Source organism: Myotis lucifugus, unplaced genomic scaffold (assembly GCF_000147115.1).
Source record: "Myotis lucifugus unplaced genomic scaffold, Myoluc2.0 scaffold_978, whole genome shotgun sequence".
In the NCBI taxonomy this organism is placed as follows: domain Eukaryota; kingdom Metazoa; phylum Chordata; class Mammalia; order Chiroptera; family Vespertilionidae; genus Myotis; species Myotis lucifugus.
In genome coordinates this window covers 61,590-89,386 of record NW_005872026.1, presented here as the reverse complement: position 1 = coordinate 89,386, position 27,797 = coordinate 61,590, and the positions used below count along the sequence as shown (strand labels likewise).

The following is a 27,797-nucleotide window of genomic DNA, read 5'->3' as shown; positions in this document are numbered from 1 at the left end:
ATATAGAATCTTCCCTTAACAGTGCACCTAGCTGGTAGTCCTATTGATATAAAAGTTACTACACTGCTTGATAAACTGTCTTCAGCAAAGAACAAGTGTCAGTCTTTAGGAAAGCAAAATAGCACATTTCTGTGAACAGGCATTCCTTAGGTATGTGAGCCCCTGGCTAGAGAATCATAAAAGAATGGGAGCAAGTGAGCTCAGTGGTGCTGCTTCAGGCTCTATGGTCCCCCAACCTTCCTCCCCAGAAGTCTGGATATCATTTCAAGTAGAAAAAAGCAGCCCACCTGTCGCATGGTGATGAATTAATGGCATCATCAGGCTTTCTGCCCTTTCTCCCACAATCTAAATATCAGGAGAGGGAATGATGCTCCTAGCAGCGGGGGTGCCCGGGGCTGGCTGGGTGGTGGGTCCTGGTCCTGGGGGTGGGGGGTGCTGTGCATGGAGGCCCCTCAGGACTCGGGTCAGAGACGTGACCAGCGGAGAGGACTTCCTCCGGGCCACGCGCAGGCAGCGGTTCTAAACGCTCGCTCCCAGCCGGACGCCTGCAGGGGGCCGTCCCGTCTCGAGGTCAGGGCCCACTTCCCGGCAGCCTGGCCACCAACAGGACTCAGGGCGGCGACTGCAGGGAGGTTAACGCTTCTTAGCGGCCTCCCGGGCCCAAGGGTTTCTGTGTCCTCCCCAAGTGCTGACCCCGGGCCTGGATGGAGTGAATGTGGGGACACACGGGCGCTGGGGCGGGGGTGGGGGGCCGGAGATAGGGGAAGCCCGGCCCACTTGCTGGGGCTGGACCGGGACTGACGTGACGTCGGAAAGTCCAGTGTATTCGAGCCCCTGCTCGGTCCCAGCCTCGGGTCCCCCTGCTCCCGGGGCCGTGGGAGGGGGCTCAGAACACAGGGGCTCTGACTTCCTGGGGAGCAGGGGGAACGGGTGCATCCTGTGAACATCACAGCGAGGGAACATGTGTGCGCACTACTGGGGGCGTTACAAATGTATTCATCCTTCGATATTCAACAACAACAAAAAGTTCCCTTGTCTTTCCGTTGTTCATCCTCGCAAAGACAGCGCCCTAAACTCTTAGATGCTAATATGTGACCTGCTCCCAGCATCTAAGGGATGTTAAAGTATCACTACCCTCAGCTCTCTGTGTGCCTCAAAACTCAGGCAGCCTCTCATTCATACACATGCACACACATGCACACGTGCACACGTGCACATATGGGCACATAGATGCACAACATATGCATGCGCGTGCATGTGCAGACACAAACATGTGTGCATACATGGACATGAACACACATGTGCACTTGTGCATACACATGCACATGGACATGTGAACATAGAGGCATGCACTCATGTGTGCATGCACGTGTGTGCACATGTATGTGGGTCACACAGAACACATGCATGTGTGTGCACATATGCACAAACATACACGTGTGGCCACACGGGTGTGCACTTGTGTGTGTGCACACAAACGTGTACACACAAGTACATGCATGCACACATGTGTGCACCCATATGCATACACACGTGCCTCATTCTCATCACCAGGTAAGCGTTGTCCTGTGGCTTCCATCCTGAAACACACTCAGAAGGAACCCACCTGGACCCCTGTTCCCCCCCCAGTTGCCACACCACCTCCTGGAACACGCCTCCTCCTCACCTTCCTCCTTGCCGGACGCCTGTGATTTCCAGCGACAAGTCCGATCCGTCTCCACGCGCCGCCCTCACAGCCCACGGCTGCCTTTCTCAGCGTGTCCAGCTCGCTCTCCCGCCCGGTCCTCCGGGCCTCGGATTCAGTTCTTAACTCGTTCTGACTCCTTCCATCTCTTTATTGGGTCTATATGACTTCGTTTCACATTTGTTCATTTTTAAAATCCGTTGAATTCGTAATCAGACCTCCCCTGGAGCGTTTACTGACATGCGCCTCCTGTGTCCCCAGGAGCCCCGTCTGGACGTCTCACCTGTCTCCCACCCGCGGTGGCCGGGCCCCTAGCCTCGCGGGAGCCCTGCTTTAGCCATCCCGCCTCCACTCCATCCCGTGGCCCCAGAGCTGGGAGGCTCGAAGGGGTGACCTCATCACACGGAGGCCCAGTGGCCTCGGCTCCTGTGAGAGCTGCATAGAACCCAACGCCAGTCCTCTGTCCTTCCTGCTCCCAGCCCCCCGCGGCCACGGTCACGGCCCTGCAGCTCCGTGTGGAGCCCAGCTCCCGCCCTCTTGGGCCAGGAGCCCACCATGTCTAGGGTCCAGCGTGTCCCTAAGGGACAGCCTTTCCCAGAGGCAGCTCTGTGTGTGGGAGCCACGCGGACCATCACTTCGAGGTCCTCTGCTGTGGCCTCAGCCCTGCCCAGCTCAGGAACAGCGAAGGCCCGGGCCAGCCTCTGAGCCTCCCTCTGCATGTCCCTTGGGCCTGTCAGCCGGTCTGCTCAGCTCTCAGCAGACTTGGTTGCCCTCCCGCCAGGGCCGGACGCTCAAGTGGCCATCTTTCCAGAAGTCTGCCCCCTGCTTTAACCTTTCGGGGAACACCTGTGTTTCTAAGGTCCAACCTGAGAGCATGCCTCTGCTGGGGAGCCCTCCCTGACTGCCCAGTTCCTCATGGGTGGGAAAGCTCCCTGCTCTGCTCTCATGGTGGGGCCCGTCTCCCCATGAGGTAGGGCCTGTCACATGACCCACGTCCCCATACACGCCTTCAGCTCGGGGCACAGAGGTGTGTTTCTGGCCTTCCCTGCAGGGATGTGCACAGACTGGCACAGTCAGCATCTGCTGGACAGTTTGATTTTATGAAACCGACCTGGATACGGCATTGATCGGGGACCCAGCGGGGCCTGGTGCTGGGCCGGACGCCCCTGATGCTGCGGCCACGCGCCCGGCCCAGGAGGGAACTGAACCCCGATTTCTGAGGTTCTCCCCGGCTGTTTCGCCAGCCTGCTTGCCTTGGCCCATACTCGGCGCTGACCTTTAATCACGTGTTGAGGTCCACAGAGCCGTGGACACGAATGAAAACACACTTGGGTGGCTGCCGCATGAAACTCGCCTCACTGACTTTAGGAAAATTGCTTTGACTCTTTAAAGGATTGAATGTCGCGCCCTGGCTGGTGTTGCTCAGTGGCTAGCGCGTCCGCCTGCGGACTGAAGGGTCCCGGGTTCAATTCCAGTCAAGGGCACACACCCAGGCTCAATCCCCAGTGGGGGGCGTGCAGGAGGCAGCCGATCCATGATTCTCTCTCTCCGTTGATGTTTCTATCTCCCTCTCTCTTCCTCTCCGACATCAATAACAATAGATTAAAAAATCATAATAAGATTTTAAAGCATTGGATGCGCTCTTTGACCTGAGATCCTGCTGCAGTAACGCTCCTCTCCTCTCCTCTCGCCGCCCCCCCCGCCAGGCACCACAGCCCTGTACCTGTTCCTGCTGATGCACCCGTCCATCGTCGGCAGCCTGCCCAGCCCCCGCACCTTCGAGGAGGTGCAGTTCTTCAACGGGAACAACTACCACAAGGGGATTGACTGGTGAGGACAATGCCGTCACGCGCATGCACCGGCGCCTGCCCACGCGCGGCCCAGCGGTGCCGTGCCCACAGCGCCCGCAGAACCGCGGAACCCGTGTCACCCACCACATGAATTAGAAATGGACCCTCTTAGTCAGTGTGGCCCGTCATGTGATGTGGACGGTGCCATGATGGTAACGCTTTTCTGGTCAATGCATATGAGGAAATAGAGAGGACTGTGGGGTACTTTCCATATGAATTATGCATGAGGAGCTTTCAGATCCTCCTTGCGTGTTATTATTTCACCGTCACTGCGCCTAGAGCACGCATGTCAAACTCAAAGGCTAACACGGGTCAGATAAACGAAGTCTGACGTGCTTGCCCTAGAGCGTGTGAACCGGGTGTATAAGGTGTCTTCCCGGGGACAGACGCACCGGGAGGGGGTTTCTTTCTGGACCCCGTGATGTGTGTCTTCATCAGCCACAGAGACAGGGCTGATGGGATGATAGTGAGCTGAGATTTGTCGTGGTAATAACACAGGTCCCCAAAACCGCGTCCCTGATAGTCACACAAAACTGTGTCCCTGCCGGTCACACAAAACCGCATCCCTGATGGTCACATAAAACCGTGTCCCTGATAGTCACACCTGCCCCGGCCGATCCTTCCCCGACAGGCCATCCCACAGCCACACGGCACAGCCAGTGCCCGGCAGTGAGAACACGGCCACTTAGGACCCGGTGGGGGGGACATGAAGACGCGAGTGAGTGACAGCCACCACCTGGCGGGAGCGTCACACGGCATCTCCCCACTGCAGGTACATGGACTTCTTCCCAACGCCGGCCAATGTCACCAGCGACTTCCTGTTTGAAAAGAGCGCCAACTACTTCCACTCGGAAGAAGCTCCCAAGCGGGCGGCCTCCCTGGTGCCCAAGGCCAAGCTCATCACCATCCTCATCGACCCCTCGGACAGGGCCTACTCCTGGTACCAGGTGCGGGCGGGTGTCGGAGCGGTCGCCATGGGAACGGAGCGGGGCCACGGTGCAAGGACAGCAGGTGGAATCGGGGGGACGGGCGGGGGGCAGGATCAGGAGGGGCCCAGGGTTGAAGTCATCAGAACCCGTGGAAACAGGGTCAAGGGGGACGAGACTACCCCAGGGCCCCCAGGTGGTGACCAAAGGCCGCAGGTCCTGGGGTAACATTCTGCCCTTCGCCCTCTCGTTGGCTCTGGGTGTGACGCCCGGGACCTAACGCGTGAGTGTCAGCCCTGGTAAAACAGGCTTCATGCTCCCGTGTGTGGCCATAGTTCCAGGAACCTACCGAGGACATAAGTGGGGACCTTCTGTGTCCCCTGAAGAGCTGGGTGTGGGTGGGGGAGGCTGTCCTGTGGCCATGGAACCAGCAGAGGGCGCTGGCCTTGCTGGGACAGGTCTGCCCAGGGCAAATTCTGGAATCAGAGGCAAAAAGCCGGGAGGGGGTGGGGGCTGGGTGTCCGTTTCCGCATGTTTCACCATCATTTTTATTCTAGAAAATGGTTCTCAACCTTCCTAATGCCGAGACCCTTTAATACAGTTCCTCATGTTGTGGTGACCCCCAATTTCATTGCTACAAATTGAACATCATTAAAGCATAGTGGTGAATCACAAAAACAATATGTAATTATAGATGTGTTTTCCGATGGTCTTAGGCGACCCCTGTGAAAGGGTCGTTCGACCCCCAAAGGCGTCGCGACCCACAGGTTGAGAACCGCTGTTCTAGAACCGACCCATCGTCTGTCTGACTCCGTGACATGGGGGAGGCACTCGCCTCACACCCAGGCGCATGGACGCCGGTGGGGCACGGAGGCCTTCACCTGACAGGGGCTTCTCTGTTCCAGCACCAGCGGTCGCACGAAGACCCAGCTGCCCTGCGGTTTAACTTCTACGAAGTGATCACCACCGGCCCGGGGGGCCCGTCCGACCTGAAGGCGCTGCAGCGGCGCTGCCTGGTGCCCGGCTGGTACGCGGTGCACATCGAGCGCTGGCTGGCCCACTTCGCGGCCTCGCAGGTAGCGTCCCGACCCCGACCGCCTCTGTCCACTGTGTCAGGATGGTACCGATCTGACAGACACCATGGATGCCCCGGCTGGTGTGGCTCAGTGGATGGAGCACCGGCCTGCCAACGGAAGGGTCCAGGGTTCGATTCCCGGTCGGGGCTCAATCCCCAGTAGGGGGCTCAATCCCCAGTAGGGGGTGTGCAGGAGGCAGCTGACCCATGATTCTCTCTCATCATTGATGTTTCCATCTGTCTCTCTCTCCCTCTATCTTCCTCTAAGAAATCAATAAACATATATTTAAAAGGAAATGGGAATTACCATATTTTTCCGTGTATAAGACGCTATTTTTTTCTAAAATTGTGAGACTGAAAATCGAGGGGCGTCTTATACACGGAAGTCAGCTGAGGAGGGAGCCGCGCGGGTGCCTAGCTGCCCACACCTTGTCAAACGGGCTTCCTCCAATAACAGGCCTTATTGTTACTGACATCACTGATGCCATAATGGGAGGTGGAGGTGGAGAGTGCGCAGTTGCAACAGGGACCGGAGCGTTCTGAGCTCATAAAGATGTAAAAAAATAAAAAGATAAATACCGGTAAGCGATTGTCTTACTCTGCAAAATTCAAACTGAATGTCATCAGCTCTGAAAAGAGCATGGAAACAGAGCTGCAGAGAGACCATGTGGACCCCCTCCCACTGAGTGTAGGATCAGACAGTGGGGAAAACAGGAAGAACAGCTCTTAAGATGCCAAAAAAGAAGCCTTAGAGCAGCGATTCTCAACCTGTGGGTCAAGACCCCTTTGGCGGTCGAACAACCCTTTCACAGGGGTCACCTAAGACCGTCCAGCATCTCAGATATTTACATGACGATTCATCACAGTAGCAACATTACAGTTATGAAGTAGCAACGAAAATAATTTATGGTTGGGTCACAACATGAGGAACTGTATTTAAAGGGCCAGAAGGTTGAGAACTACTGCCTTAGAGGAAAACCAGCAACATGTTTAAAATATGGATTTCTTAATTTTTGGTTGGAAAAGTGGGGGCGTCTTCTAATGGGAGTGTCTTATACACGGGAGAATGCGGTAACATGGCCACAGGTAGGATTTATAGTCACAGACATGTTTAATGTCAGTCACGATGGTCACATGGGGTCAGCGGCATGGACCCCATTCTCGGGTCTCCCTGCGGACAGTGGCCAGTCCTCCCACCGGAGACTCCGGGACCACATGCCCACGGAACGCCACGCATGCACTTACCCGCGTGCCGTCTGTCCCCGCGGCCTCACAAGGAAGACACGGCTGGGAAGTAGACTGTCACCCGCCGTGGGAAGTGCTCGGACGCCCGGGAAGGTGGGTGGAGCCAGGAGTGAGGATGGCAGGACAGCGTCCACCCTGCTTACCCCCTCATTCCCACTTGTGCGCGGCAGGAAGCTGCGTCCTCGCCAGGGTCTGTGAGGAAATGGGGTGATCTCCATCCGGACCCCCAGGCTCTCCACCCTGGGCTCCAGGAGGCTCAGGGGACTTCGTGGGCTGGGGGTTACCTGAGCACACGGCCCGTGGAGGGCCCTGTTCCCACGGAGCCACTGAACCAAGAGAGGGTCTGCGGTTACCTCTGACGTAAAGTCAGGTTCCTCAGGGCTCTAAATAGTGCCTCCAGCAAACTAATTGTTCATTTGAAGACGCCGCATAGTAGACATCACTATGCATTCCGTGTAGAGCAGGTTAACCCGCTGGAGACACCGATAGCACATGCATTCCGTGTGGTGCAGGTTAACCCACTGGAGACACTGATAGTACATGCATTCCGTGTGGTGCAGGTTAACCCGCTGGAGACACGATGGTACATGCATTCCGTGTAGAGCAGGTTAACCCACTGGAGACACGATGGTACATGCATTCCGTGTGGTGCACATTAACCCATTGGAGACACAATGGTACATGCATTCCGTGTAGAGCAGGTTAACCCGCTGGAGACACGATGGTACATGCATTCCGTGTGGAGCAGGTTAACCCGCTGGAGACACGATGGTACATGCATTCCGTGTAGAGCAGGTTAACCCACTGGAGACACGATGGTACATGCATTCCGTGTGGTGCAGGTTAACCCACTAGTTCAGGTCATCTGAGGTCCAGGGAGGCAGCTGAGTCTAGTTAATTTCGCTTTGTTCCTCACTAAATGACTATTTTTGCCTTCGCAGTTGCTGATTATTGACGGACAGCAGCTGAGGTCCGACCCGGCTGCTGTGATGGACGGCGTCCAGAAGTTTCTGGGAGTGACGCCGCGTTACAACTACTCGGAAGCACTGACGTGAGTCTGCCTCATGCTCGCCCGTGGGCCCATCAGTTGCTGTCATAGGTGATCCCGGGGTGGGGGTGGGGGTGCAGATGGGCCTGCACCATTAGCACAAGCTACATTTTTACACCTCATTGTGCGACTCAAGAGCCCTCGGGGGAGCATCCTCATTATCCACGGAGTGTCTGCCTTTTTTGTGAGTTCTTCCCAGGAAAAGTTTGGTTACATCCACTTTTTCCATCCCCAGGAATGGAGGCTTAAAGGTGAAAGGTTAGTCTCTCTCCTGCGGGGTCTACAGGTCAGGAACAAAGCCCCGATGGCATCATGAGATCCATGACAGTGGGAAGATTTCTTTTTTCTTTTTTTTATATTTTTACTAGAGGCCCAGTGCATGAAATTCGTGCACTCAGGGGGGTCCCTCAGGCGGGCCTGCACCCTCTCGCAGTCTGGGAGCCCTCGGGGGTTGTCCGACTGACAGCTTAGGCTCACTCCCCAGAGAGGCTCCCGCAACCGCCACTGTACTGGCCAGCTGTGAGCCTGGCTCAGGGCTTCTGGCTGAGCGGCACTCCCCCTGTGGGAGTGCACTGACCACCAGGGGCAGCTCCTACATTGAGCATCTGCCCCCTAGTGGTCAGTGCGCATCATAGCGAACGGTCGTTTGGCTGTTTGGTCAATTTGCATATTAGCCTTTTATTATATAGGATTGATTTCAGAGAGGAAGTGAGAGGGAGAGAGAGAAAAAACATCAGTGATGAAAGAGAATCATTGATCGACTGGCTCTTGCATGCCCCACACTGGGGATAGAGCCCACAACCTGGGCATGTGCCCTGACTGGGAATTGAACCTGACCTCCTGGTTCTTGGGTTGACACTCAACCATTGAGCCATGCCTGCCAGGCAGATTTTGGGTTTACTCTGTATTCATTAAATGAGGTAACCTGCTCAGAGAGAATCATGTCTAATGTCCAGCGATCTGTTGCTGCATGAGGGACCATTTCCAAGCCCACCAGCATGGAGCCACAGCCACGTTATTGGCTCATGGATTCTGTGGGCTGGGAATGGAGAGAGCTTGTCTCTGCTCATCATACCTGGGGCCACCGCTGGGAAGACGTGGATGTCTGGATGTGACTTGAATGTCTGGGCCCTGGAATCTTCTGGAAGCTACTTTTTCAGTGTGTGGGTCACTCACTTCCTCGGTTAAATGTAGTCCTAAGTATTTTATTCTTTCAGATGCAATCGTACATGGGTTTGTTTTCTTGATCTCTTTCCAATGGTTCATGATTTGTGTGTAGAAATACCACAGATTTCCAAATGTTAACATTGTATCCTGCAGCGTCCGTGTGAGTTCTCAGTGTTTTGGTAAAGTTGCAGGGACTGCGAGGGTCGAACCATCCTTGTCTCCCAGGACTGAGTCCCGCTTGATGCCGGTGTGGGACTGAGCCTGTTCACGTCTTGTTGGATTTGTTGGGGATTTCTACATCTGTGTTCTCCAGGGACATGGGCTTGTAATTCTGCTTCTCTGCATCCTTGCCTGGTTTGCAGTTGGGGTAACATGGGCCTTATGAAATGTGCGAGCGAGCTCTCCTCTTCGATGTCGCGGGAGAGTTTGAGGGATTGGGATCTTCTTCGGTAGAATTCGCCAGGGAAGCTGTCTGGTTCCAGGACCAGAATGTTATTCCAATTGCTGTCCCCAAGGTCCCTTCAGGTCTCTTCACGCTCTTGAAGTTTATTTTCATCTGCTGCTCTGGGGAGTTCCATGGCTTTTTCTCCCAGCTCATCAACACATTCCTCTACTTCCCCAGCCTGCGGCCACCCTCCAGTGGGTTTCAGGTCTGAGGTCCAGGTGTGTTGTCTGTCCCCAGCCAGAGTGTCTGCCTGTCCTCCCACTGGTGGAGGCTCCCCCCCAACCCAGATCCCCCACAGACGGAGTTATCCCGCGACCCCAGGAGGAGGTGACTCAGGACCTTTGCCACCTTGAATCTGACTCTTCCTTCTCGTCCTCACTCACATCTCTGTCTGGAGGATGGGGATGGATCAGAGGCCGAGTTCAATGGGAGGACACCCCTCATGGGGCTTTCTCTCCGTGCTGGCTGGGCTCTGAGGGTGGACAGCACGTCGGGGCAGTGGTCCAAGACAGCCAGGGCCTCCGTGGGCCTCGCCCACAGGTCACACAGCACCACTGATGCCATGCTCTGTTGATTACACCCAAGTTGCCACAGCCAGCCCAAGTCCACAGGGGGAGGGGGAGCTCAAACCCATGGGGGGAGGGGAGCCCAAGTCCATGGGGGGAGGGGAGCCCAAGTCCACAGGGGGGAGGGGGAGTCTACTGCTCATGGGGATGTGGTTGGAGAGGCATCACTGTAGGCAGCTTGGGAAATAAAACCCTGTCCTTGTGTAAGTAAAAGTGGGAAAATGTAAACAAGACAAACACAAAAGAAACCTGCTGAAGCCAGAGCCTTTACTAGAGTAATGGGTGCGCCGGCCTCCCTCCCCAGGCCGAGAGGAGGCCTAGTCAATGTCAGACCGACGTCTAAGGAGCCTGATCACATCCTTTCAATTAGACAGCCAGAGGGTCATGGGCGGACGGAGAAGAAACACGTCCGTCCTGTTCACTGCAAACAGCTGCTGACGTCCCGTGAGCTGCCACGCCTCCCAGGGGAGGGAGATGTCCGACAAGCACAGAACAGCTGGTTTCTAATGCGTCTCAGCCGTCGGAAAAATAACAACCGCGCGATGCTCCGGGCCATGGAGGGACGCGGAAGGCAGCTGCCTCACGTCCTCAAAGCTGTCCAGCCGTCGTCCAAGGAGGCCACGCGTCTCCATCTCACAGTTCCGTGCGCAGGGAACACGCGAGGAAGATGTACCCTGTACCCCAGGGAGGAGAAACGCCCTCTCGGCCGCGGGAAGCTCGGCGTCAGCGAGGCCATCAGTGAAGCCAGGACGGCAGAGCGGCGTGGCTTCCAGGTGATGACAGCCCACCTGCAGGGCCCTGTGGGCTTCCAGAAGGTTCTCCCTCCTCAGGTGGCTGGGCTCCGTCTCAGCGCCGCTGTGGGGAGCAAGGGGCCCGCACACCTGGGAGCAGCGCCTGCAGACACCTGGGCTCCGTGGCCAGCGCTGCGTGTTACCGGGACGCAGTTACCCACCCTCCCCGCAGCAAGACCGCCGGGGCACCACGAGGCCACTTCCCGCTGCTTCTGCGCAGCCGCTGAATTGGGACTTAATGAAAGCTCAGCCGGAGGCAGGAGGGGGGTGGGAAGCAGCAGGTTGAAAGCCCAGGTGGAAACGGCTCTGCCTTCCCTGCACCCGTTCGCCCGCCATGTGTTTAATTCTCATGGACAACATGGGGCCGCAGGGGCCACAGCTCTGACCACAGGCGGCAGGGGACTCTGAAGCTCACGTGTGCAGCGGTGAGCAGCAGGGCTCGGTGTCTGGCAAAGGCCCAGGGCAGCGACAGGTGCCGCCGCTAATGAACTTTGCGTCCCCGGCCATTACACTCCGTCCTCGGAACCTCTGCTGAGTGGCAGGACCGCACGCCTCCCGTGGTCTGTGCGCCGCGGGTCCCGGGCGGTGCTGTGAGCACGCCTCTCCTCATCCGGCTCAGGCTTTCATTGTTCCTGCCTTGTTAGTCCTACGCAGGAATTCTGCTTTTCAGTTGCTTCCATGTGGAGCTCAAACAAGTGAATGAGGCCACACCTCGTTTCTCCTGTAACTTCCTGCAGCCCTGGGAGCAAAGCGACTTAGAAACCTGGGACCCAGGGCCCTGAGCCGCCTGCTGGGGTCACCGGCTTCAACAGAAGTGAGGTTCTCCAACCGCCCTCGTCCAGCTCACTGTCCCCAAATATAACACATTGTATTTTACCCTTTTTTAATGTATTTTTATTGATTTCAGAGAAGAAGGGAGAGGGAGAGAGAGAGAGAAACATCAATGATGAGAGAGAATCATGGATCGGCTGCCTCCTGCACCCCCGACACTGGAGATGGAGCCCCCAACCCAGGCATGTGCCCTTGACCTGGAATCGAACCGTGATCTCCTGGTTCATAGGTCGATGCTCAACCACTGAGCCACATTGGCTGGGCGTGTTTTACCCTTTTAATTCTCTCCTTGAAAGGTATGAACCTTTTGAACTGTAAAAACATACAGTATTTTTCCAAATTAGAGTGTTTCATTCATGATTGTATTCACGGAATTTTATTTTTATTACATTAAGTCATTGTATATACACGGTGGGGCAAAAGTCGGTTTACAGTTGTTTGTAAGGGAAAGAATACAGTAATTAATATGTAAGAATACAAGAATAAACTCTGTTTGCAGTACTCACAGCTGTCACCCTACATTTGCCCGCCCTGTAGACCAGGGGTCCTCAAACTACGGCCTGCCGGCCACATGCAAATACAAATATTTTATTTGTTCCATTTTGTTTTTTTACTTCAAAATAAGATATGTGCAGTGTGCATAGGAATTTGTTCATAGTTGTTTTTTTTTAAACTATAGTCCGGCCCTCCAACGGTCTGAGGGACAGTGAACTGGCCCCTGTTTAAAAAGTTTGAGGACCCCTGCTGTAGACCATGGAAGGATTTCAGAAACATTGACTCACTCGGGCAGAGAATCAGGGTGAGGATTCATATGTTGAAGGTCTTCATCATGGGCTGTCGTCTTGATGACTAGGCCTTGATCTTTATGGGTGAACAAGGAAAACATCGAACTTAGTCACTTCAACGTAAGCTCGGACTAAAGGTGTGTGTGTCTTTCCACGACAGAACAAAGATGCTAAAACAGAGACAGTCCAACCTCGCTTCTCGAACGTCTCCCAGCTCGAACGATTCGTTCACAGAAAAACATGTCTCGGTTGTCAGCCACATCTTCCGTGTTTGACCTGATAACCCTTCCAGGCTGATACCTCAGCAGACAAGAAGCGTCCCCCCCGGCCAGCACAGGAGAGAATGCTTTTGTTGCTGGCGATCAGCACAGTTTTAAAACATGGAGAGGCCGTGGGGAGTGTGATGTTGTAAAGGTGTGAACGTGCTCACACAACAGCCGTCACAGGCACTGGTAGAGGTGGCAAAGCTGGTGTTGGTTTGGATCAAGGGGGAGCAGTTAGGCAGTGACTGCATTTCAGGGCAGTGATTCAGGAAAAATCCCTGTAAGGCCAGAAGGGGTGGTTCGAGAAGTTTAAGAAAAGAAGTGTTGCCCTGAATGGTTTGGCTCAGTGGATAGAGCGTCGGCCTGGGACTGAAGGGTCCCAGGTTCGATTCCGGTCAAGGGCATGTACCTTGGTTGCAGGCACATCCCCAGTAGGGGGAGTGCAGGAGGCAGCTGATCGGTGTTTCTAACTCTCTATCCCTCTTCCTTCCTCTCTGTAAAAAATCAATAAAATATATTTTTTTAAAAAAAAGAAAAGAAGTGTTTATTTATACAGTAAACAGACCATCAGACAAGCACTTTGCACTTTGTGTGAGGACAGTTAACACAGGATCAGGTGGGGGTCTGGGACGGATTCGTTCCATTTACATTCTTTCTAGGGGGAAAATGATTCCATGCTGGAACCAATCGCTTCTCGATCAGCCTTCCGAACGCATTAGGGTCCAGAAACTGAACGAGGTTCCCCTGTAATAAGATCGTGTTTATTTGATTTCGGTTAGACTCTCAGGTCAATTGAACAACTACGTGTAGGTGGGAATTACACGCCTGGGCGTACAGGGCTCCCGAGGGCCCTCCGTCCCTGGGGGAGGCCTCCCCACCGGATTCCGAGTCGTTTGTAATCATCTCTCTGACCGCGTCCATGTGTGGTCTCTTGTAGGTTTGACCCCCAGAAGGGCTTTTGGTGCCAACTGCTGGAAGGAGGGAAGACCAAATGCCTGGGGAAAAGCAAAGGCCGGAAGTACCCGCCCATGGACCCCCAGGTGGGTTTCCCTGGTTTCAGGATCGTGGGGTGCAGCCACGCACACACCATCACCAGAGTGAGGGCGGAAACGCTCACTGGACAGCAACCCGCTCCAGGCGTGTGAGGTACCCACACGGGTTAGCAGACACGTGGCTGGATAACGTGTGTGAGCAGCGCGCTTACATAGTAAGTGCACGCCCAGCACCTGCTCTGTGCACGGGCTGAGTAAGCCGTGGAGGCCCCTGCACCTTGACGGGGGCCTTCTCCCCGCCAACAGGCAGTGCTGGGCCCCGGCCGGGGGTCCTACAGCCCGGCTCACTCCACCGTCCACCGCAGCAGCGTCAGAGCCGCAGGTCGGGGCTCAGGCCTGCAAGGCCACCCTCCCCGCCCCCTCAGAGGCCTCCCAGCCCCCAGGCTCACCTGTGCCCCGTGACCCACCGGCTGGAAGTCACAGGGCCCCACGCCCCTCCCTGGGTTTCATTAACTTGTGGGAGCAGCTCCCAGAACTCAGATAAACACGGGACTCACCCAGGAATGGCTGGATGGGAGAGGAGCACAGGGCTGTGTGGGGAGGGGCAGGGCGTCCATGCCTCGGGGTCCCCCTCTCCCCAATATCCCCGCTTCACCACCCGGAGATCGTGGTCCCTCTGATCGGGTGTGGGGGTGGCTGCTCCCTTACAGCAGGACTGAGGCACTCCCTGGCCTTGGGGATCATGCCACCCCCACCCCTCTCTCCTCCCAGGGGTCAGGGGTGGGCTCGAGCTCCTACCTTCTATGCCCGCAGGGTTCTCCCAGCAGCCAGCCCCATCTGGGTGAGGTTCAAAGGCCACCTCGTCACCTGACAGAGATGACGTGGTCGATCTCTCTCACCTGGGATGTTCCGTTTTAGGAGCACCGTGCCGGAGACGCGACACAGACCAAGTGTCTGTTTCTTCTGCCAGGATGTCAGCTAGGATAAGACAGTCATGGGCCTAGATTGCCGGGGGCGGGGGGTGCGGGAGAGCTAGCTATGGCCCCTGGTCTGATAAGATTGGGGGAGCCGGACCCTCTACGAGGCAGGGGGGTCTGTGGTCGGAGGGCTGCTCGGAGGAGGCTCGGGATTGGGAAGCAGCAAGCCTCCAGAGCAGAGACCACGATCATCCCTCCCAGGCAAGGCGAGCAAGGGAGGGATGGAGTGATGCGGGCGTTACTATGGAAACAGAGGGACCAGGAGGTCTTCAAACTAGAACCTTGGACCTGAGAATATCAGTGGGCTTCCGAAATCACTTTAACCTGCAAGACGTCGGTGGGTGTAACGTTCCCACCGCTTCTACAAGCGGCTGATCAGGACGTGAAGGGTGTGCGTCGGGGTCCCGGGAGGACACGTAATGGAACACCGGGTGGGTGTGCGCGAAGGGTGTGGCCGTTCGAGTCCCCTCTCCCAGCGGACGCAAGAGGCACGGGGAGTTTGTAGGAAGAAAGGGGTTCATTCGTGGTAAATTACTGGACGGGCTGACGAGGGAGGGTGTGGCTTTGACCAGACGGAAAACACGGCTGTTGGTGCCTGAGCTTAGGCGGGGACCGGTCCTCCCTCCTTTCCATCAGGGACGCAGAGCTCCCTGGGTGATGGGGTGAGGCACGTGCCACCCGGACAGGAGCCCCAGGGTGAACTCGCTGTTTTCCAGAAAGAAAAGAAAGCGTAAGCGAGGGCCATGGCCCGTCGGGTAACCCTGGCGTGTAGCCCTCCATCTGCGAAGGCCGGAGCCCTGCGGCCAGCGAGGAACAGGGACCCCGAGACGCGGCCCAGGATGGTCTCCAACGAGACCGTTTTGAAGTAGAAAGTTCTTGATGATTTTTTGAAAACCTATTTTGGTCCCCAAAAAAGGATAGGAAATGTTTCTGCAGCATTACAAGTGATTTCTTTAAACGTGAATTTCCGTTTGTAGGATGTTTTGTTTTTATGCCACGGCCCAAAGTGACAGAAGGTGGCCACATTCAGTGGAAGAATCTGAGTTTGTCCAGCGAGGTCTGTAGAGTTGGTACCAGATCTGCCCCCTCCCTGGCTCCTCTGTAGCATCAGAGGACCCCCCTCCGTCTCTCCCCCTGGACGTCACCACCCACCCTCAACGGGGCACGTGGTGAAAGAGCCGCAGCCGACACACCTGGACCGGGTCTCATTTTCAGCTACGTGTCCGCCAGATGTTTCTGTAACCAGACGACCAAGGGGTCCGGACACCTGTCACTACCTGAGCCAACTCAGCAGAGACGGGGCTGGGTCCTCTGTGAGCGTTTATTCCAATCCTGCCGGCAGCAGGGGGAGCAGCAGGTCGCCCACAGACGTCTGCCCTGCACCCCATAAGCAGCTGCTTCTATGGGGAGAAGGAGTTACAGGCATGGGAAGCGGACAGGGATAATCTTACAGGTTACAGGTCATGCTGGGGGGGGGTCACAGAGGGGAAACCTCCAGGCACCCGGGACCAGACCACAGGCAGGAGGGACCGGGGTGGAAAGAGAAGGTGCCCCCGGGACTAGGTCGTCTCGGCCATGAGGTGGTGAGTCCCTCCATCGTGACGGGCGGTTCCGGAAGGAGGATGGGCCGCGTTCCCAGGGGGGCTGCCCGGGCCCAGGCGGCGGCTCCCAGCCGGGCGAGGCAGTGCTTCTGCCCAGAGCAGAGCCATCACGGTGACGGAGCAGGACCCACAGTTCTGATCACTGCAGCGGGTCCCCCATATTCTCTTCTGCCCCCAACAGTTTCAACAGGTGAAAATGAGTGACTTCCAAGGAGACGCACAGAGAGAAGCATCTTTGCCGACACCTGTGTTGTCACAAGCCCCTCGAGGAGCAGGCCTTGTGGCCTCTTTTCAGGACACGGGACACGCTCAGCCTCCTCTCTCCCTTTGCCTCGCAGGCCAGAGCCTTCCTGTCCGGCTACTACCGGGACCACAACGTGGAGCTGTCCCGGCTGCTGCACCGGCTCGTGCAGCCCCTGCCGGCCTGGCTGCGCCAAGAGCTGCAGAAGGCCAGGTATCGCCCGCGGGCTGGACCGCGACGCCACCCGCCGCCCAGAGGACGCCAGCCCCGCCGAGGCCCTCAGCTCACGCGTGCCCTGGGGAGGGACTGTGGCCAAGCCCCCTCCCGTCCTTTCCACACGTGAAACCTACATCTGCGGGCAGCGGAGTCACGGGCACCAGCCTGTGGGAGCTGCGGGGAGTTTCCGGGCGGGGATCCCAGCACAGCCCGTGGCTCTGGCTTCAGGGACTCGGTGACCCGGAGCCCTGACCGTGGGCGAGGGACAGGTTAGAGTCCTGGGCGGGAGACAGGACTGAGGCTGCTGTGAGCCAGGCTGAGTGAAGGGCCGAGTGGAGGGCTCTGCTTCCCTCCGTGCTTTGTTGTGAGGGAGGCCGGGTGGCCCCTGCCTCGCTCTGAGCGGCGTCACTGGGTGTGTGAGCCCGCAGGCCTGTCCCTGTCCCTCCTCCATCAGCGCCCGCAGCTCACTGACCGCGTGAGGCTGGAGCCTCTGCTTCCATCTGTCCTCTGAGGAGGGACCGGCTGCAGCACCCTCACTGGCCGGACGAGCTGACCCTGACCAGGCGCACGGCATCCCCGGGCGTCATGGGTCCCCAGCGCCCGTCAGAGATTCAGAAAACGCGACGAGACTACAGACTCTGAGCTCTCAGCGGGTTTGTGGGAGCGTCTCCATGTGATGCAAACCATCCATGCTGTCAGCCCAGGCAGCCTGCCCGGACAGGGGTGGTGGGTCTATGGACTGGGCCGCTACCACGGGGAACAGGACACACGGATAAGGGGAGGGATGTTTACGGGTCCAGGGGGCCCTTGCGCCTTCGCAGCCGCGCACGTTGGCCGTGGAAGTGCGGCTTGCTGTGTGCCGTGCAGGCGCTGTGCACGAGGGCACGTGCTTCCCGCCCATTTAAATATACCTGTGAGCTGAAACTTACCTCTTTCCCGTCAGCTTCTCTAAGCTCAGTGCTCTGCTCTCCCCCCTCACCCACACGGGACGTCTGGGAAGGGGCCCTACCTGTGGCCGTGGCAGGTGCCTCTCCGTGCCGAGGGCAGGCTCGGGCACTGGGATTTGGTCCTGTTTTGTGACTGAAGGTACGTGGCAGCCTGTCATCTCTCAGTGACACATGAAGGTGACGTTTCAGCAGGACGCACGTCACACGGCTCCTCTGGGACCGCCTGCCCATCCTCCTGCCCCCCGTCCCCCCGCCCCGGGCTGTCCTGGGGCTGAAATAATAGATCGTTCCCTGTAACCTGAGAAACTGCTCCACAGGATTCAGTGTCTTCGGAGGACACGGAAGACCTTTGTTTTTTATTATTTGTGCTTTATTTTAAGCGGGTGATTCAAGTCAGATCTAAGGGAGAATCAAGGATTTCTACCTGTTTTATTTCAGAATTCACCCAGATGCTCCTTCCTGATCTTCCCATGGCAGCCAGAGGCTCTTGATCTTTCTCCCTCCCCCCGCTCAAAAAAAAAAGAAAAGAAATGTAAGGTTTCGCTTGGGCACGATGAACAGAAATCGCCAACTTTTCTTTGTCCGCCAAGAGACCCCAGTTCTCAGCCTGGCCACTGGGGGAGCGGGTGCCGGCAGCGCCCGGATGCCCACAGACCAGGGGGATTGTGGGCCCAGAGCCAACACTGCGTTGGTTGGTTCACTGGTTCCTCCAGTTTATATTCTAACTAGAGGCCCAGTGCACGAATTCATGGATGGGTGGGGTCCCTTGTGGGGAGGGACCGCGGGAGGTTGGCCAGCCCGGGGGGTTGGCTGTGGGAGCGCACTGACCACCAGGGGGCAGCTCCTGCATTGAGTGTCTGCCCCCTGGTGGTCAGTGCGTGTCATAGCCACTGGTCGACCGGTCGTTCGGTCATTCTGTCGCTTAGGCTTTTATATATATAGCTTCCTTTCTTTCCGGAGCTAGAAATTAGGGTAGTTTTTTTGTTTTTTGTTTTTCCAAATGGGATATCAGATATATTTATAGAAGACAGGAGATATTTTTCATATTAAGCGACATTCACCTAACTCAAAGCACAGTTCACCACCAGATTGCTTAAGAATAAAACTCATTCTGCACACTTTTTCATTTTTTTTCTAAATGATGTAAACAGTATCATTCACCGACCTACAGGTATCTGAGAGCGAAAGTCCCCCAAATCCAACCGGCCCATTTCCATGGTTCATGTCAATCAGCACGCACATTCCTCTTACTAAGGTTGATGATGGAGACCAGAAAGTAAAGTCTAACTGTGTAATTCTCTTCATCTCAGTAAACTGCTTAGGGGGGCCCTGGGCCAGAGAAAATGATGATAAATCAGGAAATTTTTTGGAATGTTTTGATTTTTCTATTTTTATTCACTGGCTACTTCAGAATTACAGACACAATGTTTAATATATGCAATTCTTTGAACTTTTAAATAAATTCTAGCCCTAGCTGGTTTGGCTCGGTGAAAAGAGCATCGGCCTGCAGACTGAAGGGTCCCGGGTTCGATTCTGGTCAAGGGCACATGCTTCTCTCTAATCATTGATGTTTCAATTTCTCTCTCCCTCTCCCTCTCTAACATCAATAAAAATATATTTAAAAAATATAAATGAATAAATAAATTATATCTCTCGGTCTGCAATGACATGCTTTTTAAACTTGCGAAGAACTTTCTAAAACCTTTGAGCAAACGGGTGCCTTCTCCTTTTCCCTCCTTTGTTCCAATTGTCTGATTCAAAGATAGTCACTGGTTCCTTCACACTGACAAAGGCAGGGACAGCATTTCATGAATAGCTTGCATTATAATATAGTATACTAGAGGCCTGGTGCACAAAATTTGTGCACGAGAGGGGATCCCCTCAGTCCAGCCTGAACCCTCTCCAATCCAGGATCCCTTGGGGGATGTCTGACTAATGGTTTAGGCCCGATCCCCGGAATCAGGCCTAAACTGGCAGTCAGACATCCCTCTCACAATCCAGGACCGCTGGCTCCTAACTGCTCACCTTCCTGCCTGTCTGATCACCCCTAACTGGCCCCTCTGCCAACCTGATCACCCCTAACTGCCCCCTCCTGCCGGCCTGGTTGCCCCCAACTGCCCCCCTCTGCTGGCCTGGTCACCCCCACTGACCCCTCTGCTGGCCTGGTTGCCCCTAAATGCCCCGCCCCGCTGGCCTGGTCACCCGTCACTGCCCCGCTCTGCCAACCTGGTTGCCCCCACTGCCCCCCCTGCCAGCCTGGTCACCCCTCACTGCCACCCTCTGCCATCCTGGGTGCCCCTCATTGCCCCCCCTGCTGGCCTGATTACCCCAAACTGCCCCCCTGCTGGCCTGGTCACTCCCAACTGCCCCCCTGCCAGCCTGGTCACCCCACACAGCCTGCTGCTCGGTCATTTGGTCGTCCCTCACTAACCTCCCTGCCGGCCTGGTCACCCTACTCAGCCTGTTCGATTATCTGTTCGGTTGTTTCAGATGTGACGGCCCCTGGCTCTCTCTCTATATATATATAGATGTTTGTCCAACACCAGTCTCTAAAAATGATCTTACATCCATGGCCGGTGTGGCTCAATGGTTGAAACATCAGCCCACACACTGAAAGGACTTGGGTTTGATTCCTGGTCAAGGACACATACCTGGTTGTAGGTTCGATCCCCGGCCCCAGTTGGGGCGTGTGTGGAAGACAACCAACCAATCATATCTCTCTCTCTCTCTCACTCTCTCTCTCTCTTCCTCTCTCTCTCCCTCCCACTCTCTCTAAAAAAATCAATGGAAAAAAATCCCAGGTGAGGATTAACAAGAACAAAAAATGATGCTACAAATTGCACCCAGAACCACATTTTGTTTGTATTCAAACAGCGGCCCAGAAAGAATTAAGTGGCAGCAAGGACGCATGCTGGCGAGTCCAACGGACACTCCTTCTAAAATAACGAAAGCACCAGAAAATGTTAATGTCTATTGGATACACTCTCTCCCAAAATGACTTCCCTGTGCGATCAATAAAGATCACAGATGCGACTTCACATGCGTGCTCAGGCGGGTGTGTCTCACTCGAACCACCTGTAGCAACCCCGCCCCCCCCCAGCCTGGCACACCCCGTCATCACCGCCTCCCACGCATGAACTGAGAGAGTCCTGCCCACGGTCCGGGACAGCTAGACACTCGCCCCCAGACACACGGGACCCCGCACAGCGGCCAGGCCACACAGGCCACCAGGAAGGGTGAGGGCAGGGCTGGAGATCAGGGTCCGCCTCAGCATGTGACGGGCTTGTGGGAGGACCCGGGGCCACTGCCCGGGGAGAGCGGGGACTGTCCGTCCACTGGATAGGGGCCCTTCTTCTCGAGAGCAGAGTGGAGGGAGAGGTGGTCCAAGCCTCCCCATCCTCCAGGCCACAGCCGCACAGACATCAGGCCTCACTTCCCAGCCTAGCAGAGCACCTGCCCCCACGGGCCTCACGTCTCCGTGGACTCTGTCTCAGCTCTGAACCGGGTGGTGAGGGGCAATGTCTCGCTGAGTCGTACTTCACACTCCTGGCCAGACCAGCGGCCTGTACACGTTGCAAACAGGACCTCACCACCCTCTGGACATCCCAGGCCCAATAGGAGACCTGCTCACCCTCTGCACATCCCAGACCCAATAGGGGATGGACATGCTCACCCTCTGCACATTCCAGGCCCAATAGGGGATGGACATGCTCACCCTCTGCACATCCCAGACCCAATAGGAGACAGATGTGCTCACCCTCTGCACATCCCAGGCCCAATAGGAGACAGACATGCTCACCCTCTGCACATCCCAGGCCCAATAGGAGACAGATGTGCTCACCCTCTGCACATCCCAGGCCCAATAGGAGACAGATGTGCTCACCCTCTGCACATCCCAGGCCCAATAGGAGACCTGCTCACCCTCTGGACATCCCAGGCCCAATAGGAGACAGATGTGCTCACCCTCTGCACATCCCAGGCCCAATAGGAGACAGACATGCTCACCCTCTGCACATCCCAGGCCCAATAGGAGACAGACATGCTCACCCTCTGCACATCCCAGGCCCAATAGGAGACAGATGTGCTCACCCTCTGCACATCCCAGGCCCAATAGGAGACAGATGTGCTCACCCTCTGCACATCCCAGGCCCAATAGGAGACAGATGTGCTCACCCTCTGCACATCCCAGGCCCAATAGGAGACAGATGTGCTCACCCTCTGCACATCCCAGGCCCAATAGGAGACCTGCTCACCCTCTGGACATCCCAGGCCCAATAGGAGACGGACATGCTCATCCTCTGCACATCCCAGGCCCAATAGGAGACGGACATGCTCACTCTCTGCACATTCCAGGCCCAATAGGAGACAGACATGCTCATCCTCTGCACATCCCAGGCCCAATAGGAGACAGACATGCTCATCCTCTGCACATCCCAGGCCCAATAGGAGACAGACGTGCTCTCCTTGTGACGTGTCTATGAAGTCGCACCCCTCAAGTGCCGGGGCAGGATTAGCGCCGACTGTTAGGGGAATGGCAGTCTGGGTTGGAGAGTGGGTGGCTTTGGGCAGTTCTGTGCTGAGCAGACCATGCCCAGGACTGACCGTCTCCAGTGAGCTCCGCACAGAAGGCAACGTGGGACCACTTTATAGGCACAGGGAACGCGTCCCTTTCTGAGGAAGGAAGGCCCGGTTTGCACACAGGGTGAGGCCTGTGCTCAGGCTGAAACCCTCAGGAGCCATGACCCTGGCTCTCTCCCCACAAACCTTTTTTAAAAATATTTTTTTACTAGAGGCCCGGTGCATGAAATTTATGCACTGTGGTGGGAGTCCCCTCAGCCCAGCCTGAACCTTCTCACAGTCTGGGAGTCCTTGGGGGATGTCTGACTGATGGCTTAGGCCTGCTCCCTGCAAGCAGGCAGTTGGACAACCTTAGCACAGCCATGGAGGCAGGAGAGGCTCCTACCACCGCCGCTGAGCTTGCCAGCCATGAGCCCGGCTTCTGGCTGAGCGGCGGGCCCCCTGTGGGAGCGTACTGACCACCAGGGGCAGCTCCTGCATTGAGTGTCTGCCTCCTGGTGGTTAGTGCGCATCATAGTGACCGGTCGTTCTGTTGTTCGGTCAATTTGCATATTAGCCTTTTATTATATAGGATTGATTTCAGAGAGAAAAGGACAGGGAGAGAGAGATAGATAGAAACACCAATGATGAGAGAGAATCATGGACCGGCTGCCTTTTGCACACCCCACATTGGGGATGGAGCCCGCAACCGGGGCATGTGCCCTGACCGGGAATCAAACTTCGACTTCCTGGTTCATAGGTCGATGCTCAACCACTGAGCCACACCAGCCGGGCCCCACAAACCTTCTTTATCAACAAACTATTCAGACTCTAAGAACATCCGTCCCATCAGCAGCCCCTGCTATACCCGCTCTCCTGTTCAAGGAACCAGCCGTTTCCTACTTACAAACAGGGGCTTGTGGCCTGTCCCTCATCAGCCAGAGCCCTCCCTGGGCGCACTCCCAACCCCCCTGGGCTCCCACCAGCGCCTCCTGCCCTCTGCCAGGCCATTGGGCTTCCACCAGCGCCTCCACTCCCACTGCCTCCCAGGGACCCACCTGAGCCCCAACAGGTGCCTCCCCTGACGGCAGCGTGAGCCCCACAGAAGGTTCCTCTCTGTGCCTGCAGCTCTTCCACTAACATTAGTGCAGAATGAGTCGCAGAGGAACTAAGACGGTGGCGAAAGGTAAGACCCTAACACAGGAAGGGCGGGTGTGGACACTGAGCGTGTTTTCACGGGGGAAGGGGGGGGAGGTCAGTTAGAGACCAGGAAGATGAGGGCCGGGAGCAAGAATAGGACCCGAGAACTTAGCTGTCTCAAGCGCCTGTCGCAAAAGAAGGCAGAAGCTACCGAAAGGAGACTTCCTCTTTTTTTTAAAAAAATATATTTTATTGATTTTTTACAGAGATGAAGGGAGAGAGATAGTTAGAAACATCGATGAGATAGAAACATCGATCAGCTGCCTCCTGCACACCTCCTACTGGGGATGTGCCCGCAACCAAGGTACATGCCCCTGACCGGAATCGAACCTGGGGCCTTTCAGTCCGCAGGCCGACGCTCTATCCACTGAGCCAAACCGGTTTCGGCAAGGAGATAAACAACATGTTCAGTCATTAGGCAGAAGAAACATTCGGAAATTGTTCTCTAATAAACGGGGTGGTGGGCATGACTGCTGGAAGAATAGGAGCTTTCACGTGCGTAAGTGGTTAAGAACAGATTGAATTAAAGCCTGGCCCACGTGGCCCAGTGGCTGAGTGTCAACCTATAAGCCAGGAGGTCAGGGTTCGATTCCCGGTCAGGGCACATGCCCGGGTTGTGGGCTCCATTCCCAGTGTGGGGCGTGCGGGAGGCAGCCGATCCATGACTCTCTCTCATCATCGGTGTTTCTCTCTCTCTCTCTCTTCTATTCCTTTCCTCTCTGAGGTCGATCAATATATGTATGAAGAATAGACTGAATTGAAACTTCAAAGAAAGTCAGGAATTAAGTCTGAAACCCCACCCGCCTTCCTTCTGATTCTGCAGAAATCAGAGGAGATGTCGATAGTAACAGAGAGAGCTGAGCCCTGTGATGGGGGTGACAGCGAATGTTGGTTGGTTGGCTGGTTGGCTGTGTAGAAAGTTTTCTATTTGTTCCCGTATTTACTTTGTCCTTTTATTTAATGACGCGGCCAAACACGTCAGTCTCGCCTCTGGATTCAAGGAGACGCGTGTGAGCAGGAGGTACAGCCGCCCCCTATGTTCCTTTCCGGGTCAGGCCCTCCGCCCTCAGCAGGACACGCGTGGTATATGTTATGTCTCACACACGGTATTCTACGTGTAGAAAACACCCCCATATACACGTGCATGCATGTGTGACACAGCAACACAGGTACAGCCAGCCCAGGACTGCTGACCCCTATAGAGTCTGCGAACCTGGAACCCAGGCCTGTACCTCTTCACAGCTGGTTCCCTCCTCGAAGCAGCAACTGAAGGCAACTGAAGGCCTTTATTTGTCGGCAGCGTTTTACTCGTCACCATGACACCACTCGTCACCGAATCCCTCCTTTCGGGTCGCCACTGTGATTCGCCGTCTGCAATACACTCCATGGCCGGAGTCGGGGACGCAGCCCTCCCGGGAGGAAAGCCAAGCACCCGTGTCAAAGCGCAGTCCCACCGCGGTTTCCCGGGTTCCTCGCCGAGCCAGTCCTGCTCAGCGCATCGCCTCCTGGCCATGTTTACAACTGTTTATTTTTATTTATTTATAATATATTTTTATTGATTTCAGAGAGGAAGGGAGAGAGAGAGAGAGAAACAGCAATGATGAGAGAGAATCATGGATCGGCTGCCTCCTGCACGCCCCACACTGGGGATCGAGCCCACAACCCGGGCCTGTGCCCTGACCCGGAATCGAACCGCGACCTCCTGGTTCATAGGTCGACGCTCAACCACTGAGCCACGCCGGCCGGGTTACAACTGATTTTAAAGGCAGAGACACAATTAAAAAGTATACACTTAAAAAATAAATAAATAAAGGCAGAGGAGGGCAGCTGAGCTCCACCCCCAGCATCACAGAAAGCCAGGGACCCACAGGGGGGCCACGCAAAGAAGCCACGCAGGATCCCAGGTGAGCACCTGGGGAAGCGGCGGTCAAGGTGGGTCAGAGACAGCCTCAGGGCTGAGCTCCAGAAGCCTGTGTGGGACTAAACCACAGGAAACAGGATGGCCACAGGAATAAGCCACTGCCTGGACCACAGCAGGGCAGGGCTGTGGCCACAGGAATAAGCCACTCCCTGGACAGGGTTGCCTGGACCACAGCAGAGCAGGGCTGTGGCCACCCTGGCCGGGCAGATTCCTGGCTCAGGAGGCCCAGGAGAGGTGCGCCCAGGGGTGCAGGCTGCAGCGCCCCCCCTCAGAGCCCAAGGCAGACCCTCAGAAGAAAGGGGGCTGCAGAGCCGGTGCCACGTCTGTGGTGTGAGACTCTAGAAGGGGTTGGCTGCTTTGGCTGCTTTGGCTGAGGAGCGGGAAGAGGTGAGAGGGGACCTGCACTTGCCATCGGGCCGCTGACGCAGATTACCTGTCCCAGCGGCCGTGCGGCTCTGCCACACCTGCCTTTGTATCCATTCAGATAAGGAAGGAAAGAAAACTCACACCACCAAGCTCATCGGTAAAATAAAGTAAAAAATAGAAAAAGAATGAAACCTCGCACTTGCCTGATAAAGGGAGCGACATTCCTTGTAGTGGGGGCGGGTGATACTTATTCCCACACATAACTTATCAAGTCATAACTTAGCAACCGATAATTTAAAGGGAGTTTGAATGTAAATGAAACAAGTGAAAAATACAAAGGAAAGGTTGCTAAAAATTCACTGTTTTCCTTTTTAATATGCTCACCTCTTTTTTCGAACAGAGCAACGTTAGTTTGGCAATTGGTAAAGTGTTTGTGTTTTAATATATTTTTATTGATTTCAGAGAGGAAAGGAGGGAGAGAGAGGGAGAGGGATAGAAACATCAAAGATGAGAGAGAATCATGGATCGGCTGCCTCCTGCACGCCCCACATTGGGGATTCAGCACCCAACCCGGGCATGTGCCCTGACCGGGAATTGAACCGTGACCTCCTGGTTCATAGGTTGATGCTCAATCACTGAGCCACACTGGCCGGGCTGAGCACACAGCCTTCCCCAGCCCACCAGGGCCTGGGACACGTGTTCACAGTCCCACTGCAAGAGCTAGCATCCTCTGTCTGCACACAAGCGTTTATCTCAACTACAGAAATTAAAGTGTTGCCAGGGTATTGCCTGCAGTGACTGTCGTGTGTGCAATGGCTGTCATGTGTGCAATGGCTACTGTGTGTGCAATGGCTTCTGTGTGTGCAATGGCTGCTGTGTGTGCAATGACTGTCGTGTGTGCAATGGCTGTCATGTGTGCAATGGCTGCTATGTGTGCAATGGCTTCTGTGTGTGCAATGGCTGCTGTGTGTGCAATGGCTGCTGTGTGTGCAAGTGATGGGGAGAGAGTTTAGAAAAGCAGGAGCCTAGAGCCCGGGGTGCGGGCTCGATCCCCATTGTGGGGTGTGCAGGAGGCAGCTGACCCATGATTCTCTCTCGTCATTGATGTTTCTATCTCTCTCCCTCTCCCTTCTTCTCTGAAGCCAATAAAAATACATTTTAAAAGAAAAGGAAGTTTCGGGTCAGGCAGGGCGTGAGGCAGGGGCCAGTGAGTTCTGAGCTGGAGCATCTGACAAACCGCGCGCTGGTTCCGTGGGAGAAGCAAGGAGAGACGGTCCAGAGGGTCCGTTCAGAGCACGTCCCAGAGGGAGGTCCGTGGGGATGGGGTTCTGACCGTGGACGGAGGAGGGGGAAGAACCCGTGAATTAGAGGAGGAGGGGGTTCCCACAGGAAACTCACTGTGATGACGTGGTGGTGATGGCAGTTCCGGCTTCCTTTCCAACAGGACCGCGCACCCCACACCTCACGCTGGGAGGAGACTGACTGTTGATACCCCTCCGGTCCCCAAATTTCTCTGACCTGATGGAGCAGGTGGTCAGTCCAAAAACATTGATTTTCAGGCCAGAGTGAGGCAGAGGGCGTGTGTCAGGGTCACTGCATCTGTGAGCCTGCCTTGCTCACGTCTAACATCCAGAACCACAAGCCCATGAGCCAACCACCAGGTGCCGCTGTGCTGGGTCCCAGTTCCTCTGGAATTGGAAATGGATACGAGCAGCCGTAGGGAGCTGGTTCGTATTGCAAACGAAGCAGCCATTGCACACATGACAGTCATTGCACACACAGCAGCCATTGCACATGCAACAGTCATTGTACACACAGCAGCCATTGCACATGCAACAGTCATTGCACACACAGCAGCCATTGCACATGCAACAGTCATTGCACACACGACAGTCATTGCACACACAGCAGCCATTGCACACACAGCAGCCATTGCATACACAGCAGCCATTGCACACACAGCAGCCATTGCACATGTGACAGTCATTGCACACACAGCAGTCATTGCACACACAGCAGCCATTGCACACACAGCAGCCATTGCACATGTGACAGCCATTGCACATGTGACAGTCATTGCACACACAACAGCCATTGCACACG

The 27,797-nt window shown here is 55.6% G+C and overlaps 1 protein-coding gene across 1 annotated transcript in view; it reads left to right on the top strand.

Moving 5' to 3' along the window:
• LOC102443179 (N-deacetylase and N-sulfotransferase 4) overlaps window positions 1–17,345 on the top strand; it is a gene marked incomplete at its 5' end in the record, with an annotated part of 29,228 nt that extends 11,883 nt beyond the window's left edge. The window contains 7 exons of the mRNA XM_023747790.1: window positions 3,391–3,514; window positions 4,307–4,481; window positions 5,366–5,536; window positions 7,722–7,831; window positions 13,614–13,716; window positions 16,585–16,700; window positions 17,219–17,345. Coding sequence (XP_023603558.1) covers window positions 3,391–3,514; window positions 4,307–4,481; window positions 5,366–5,536; window positions 7,722–7,831; window positions 13,614–13,716; window positions 16,585–16,700; window positions 17,219–17,345 — 926 coding nt within the window. The remainder of the gene's footprint in view (window positions 1–3,390; window positions 3,515–4,306; window positions 4,482–5,365; window positions 5,537–7,721; window positions 7,832–13,613; window positions 13,717–16,584; window positions 16,701–17,218) is intronic.
• Window positions 17,346–27,797: the final 10,452 nt, after the last annotated feature.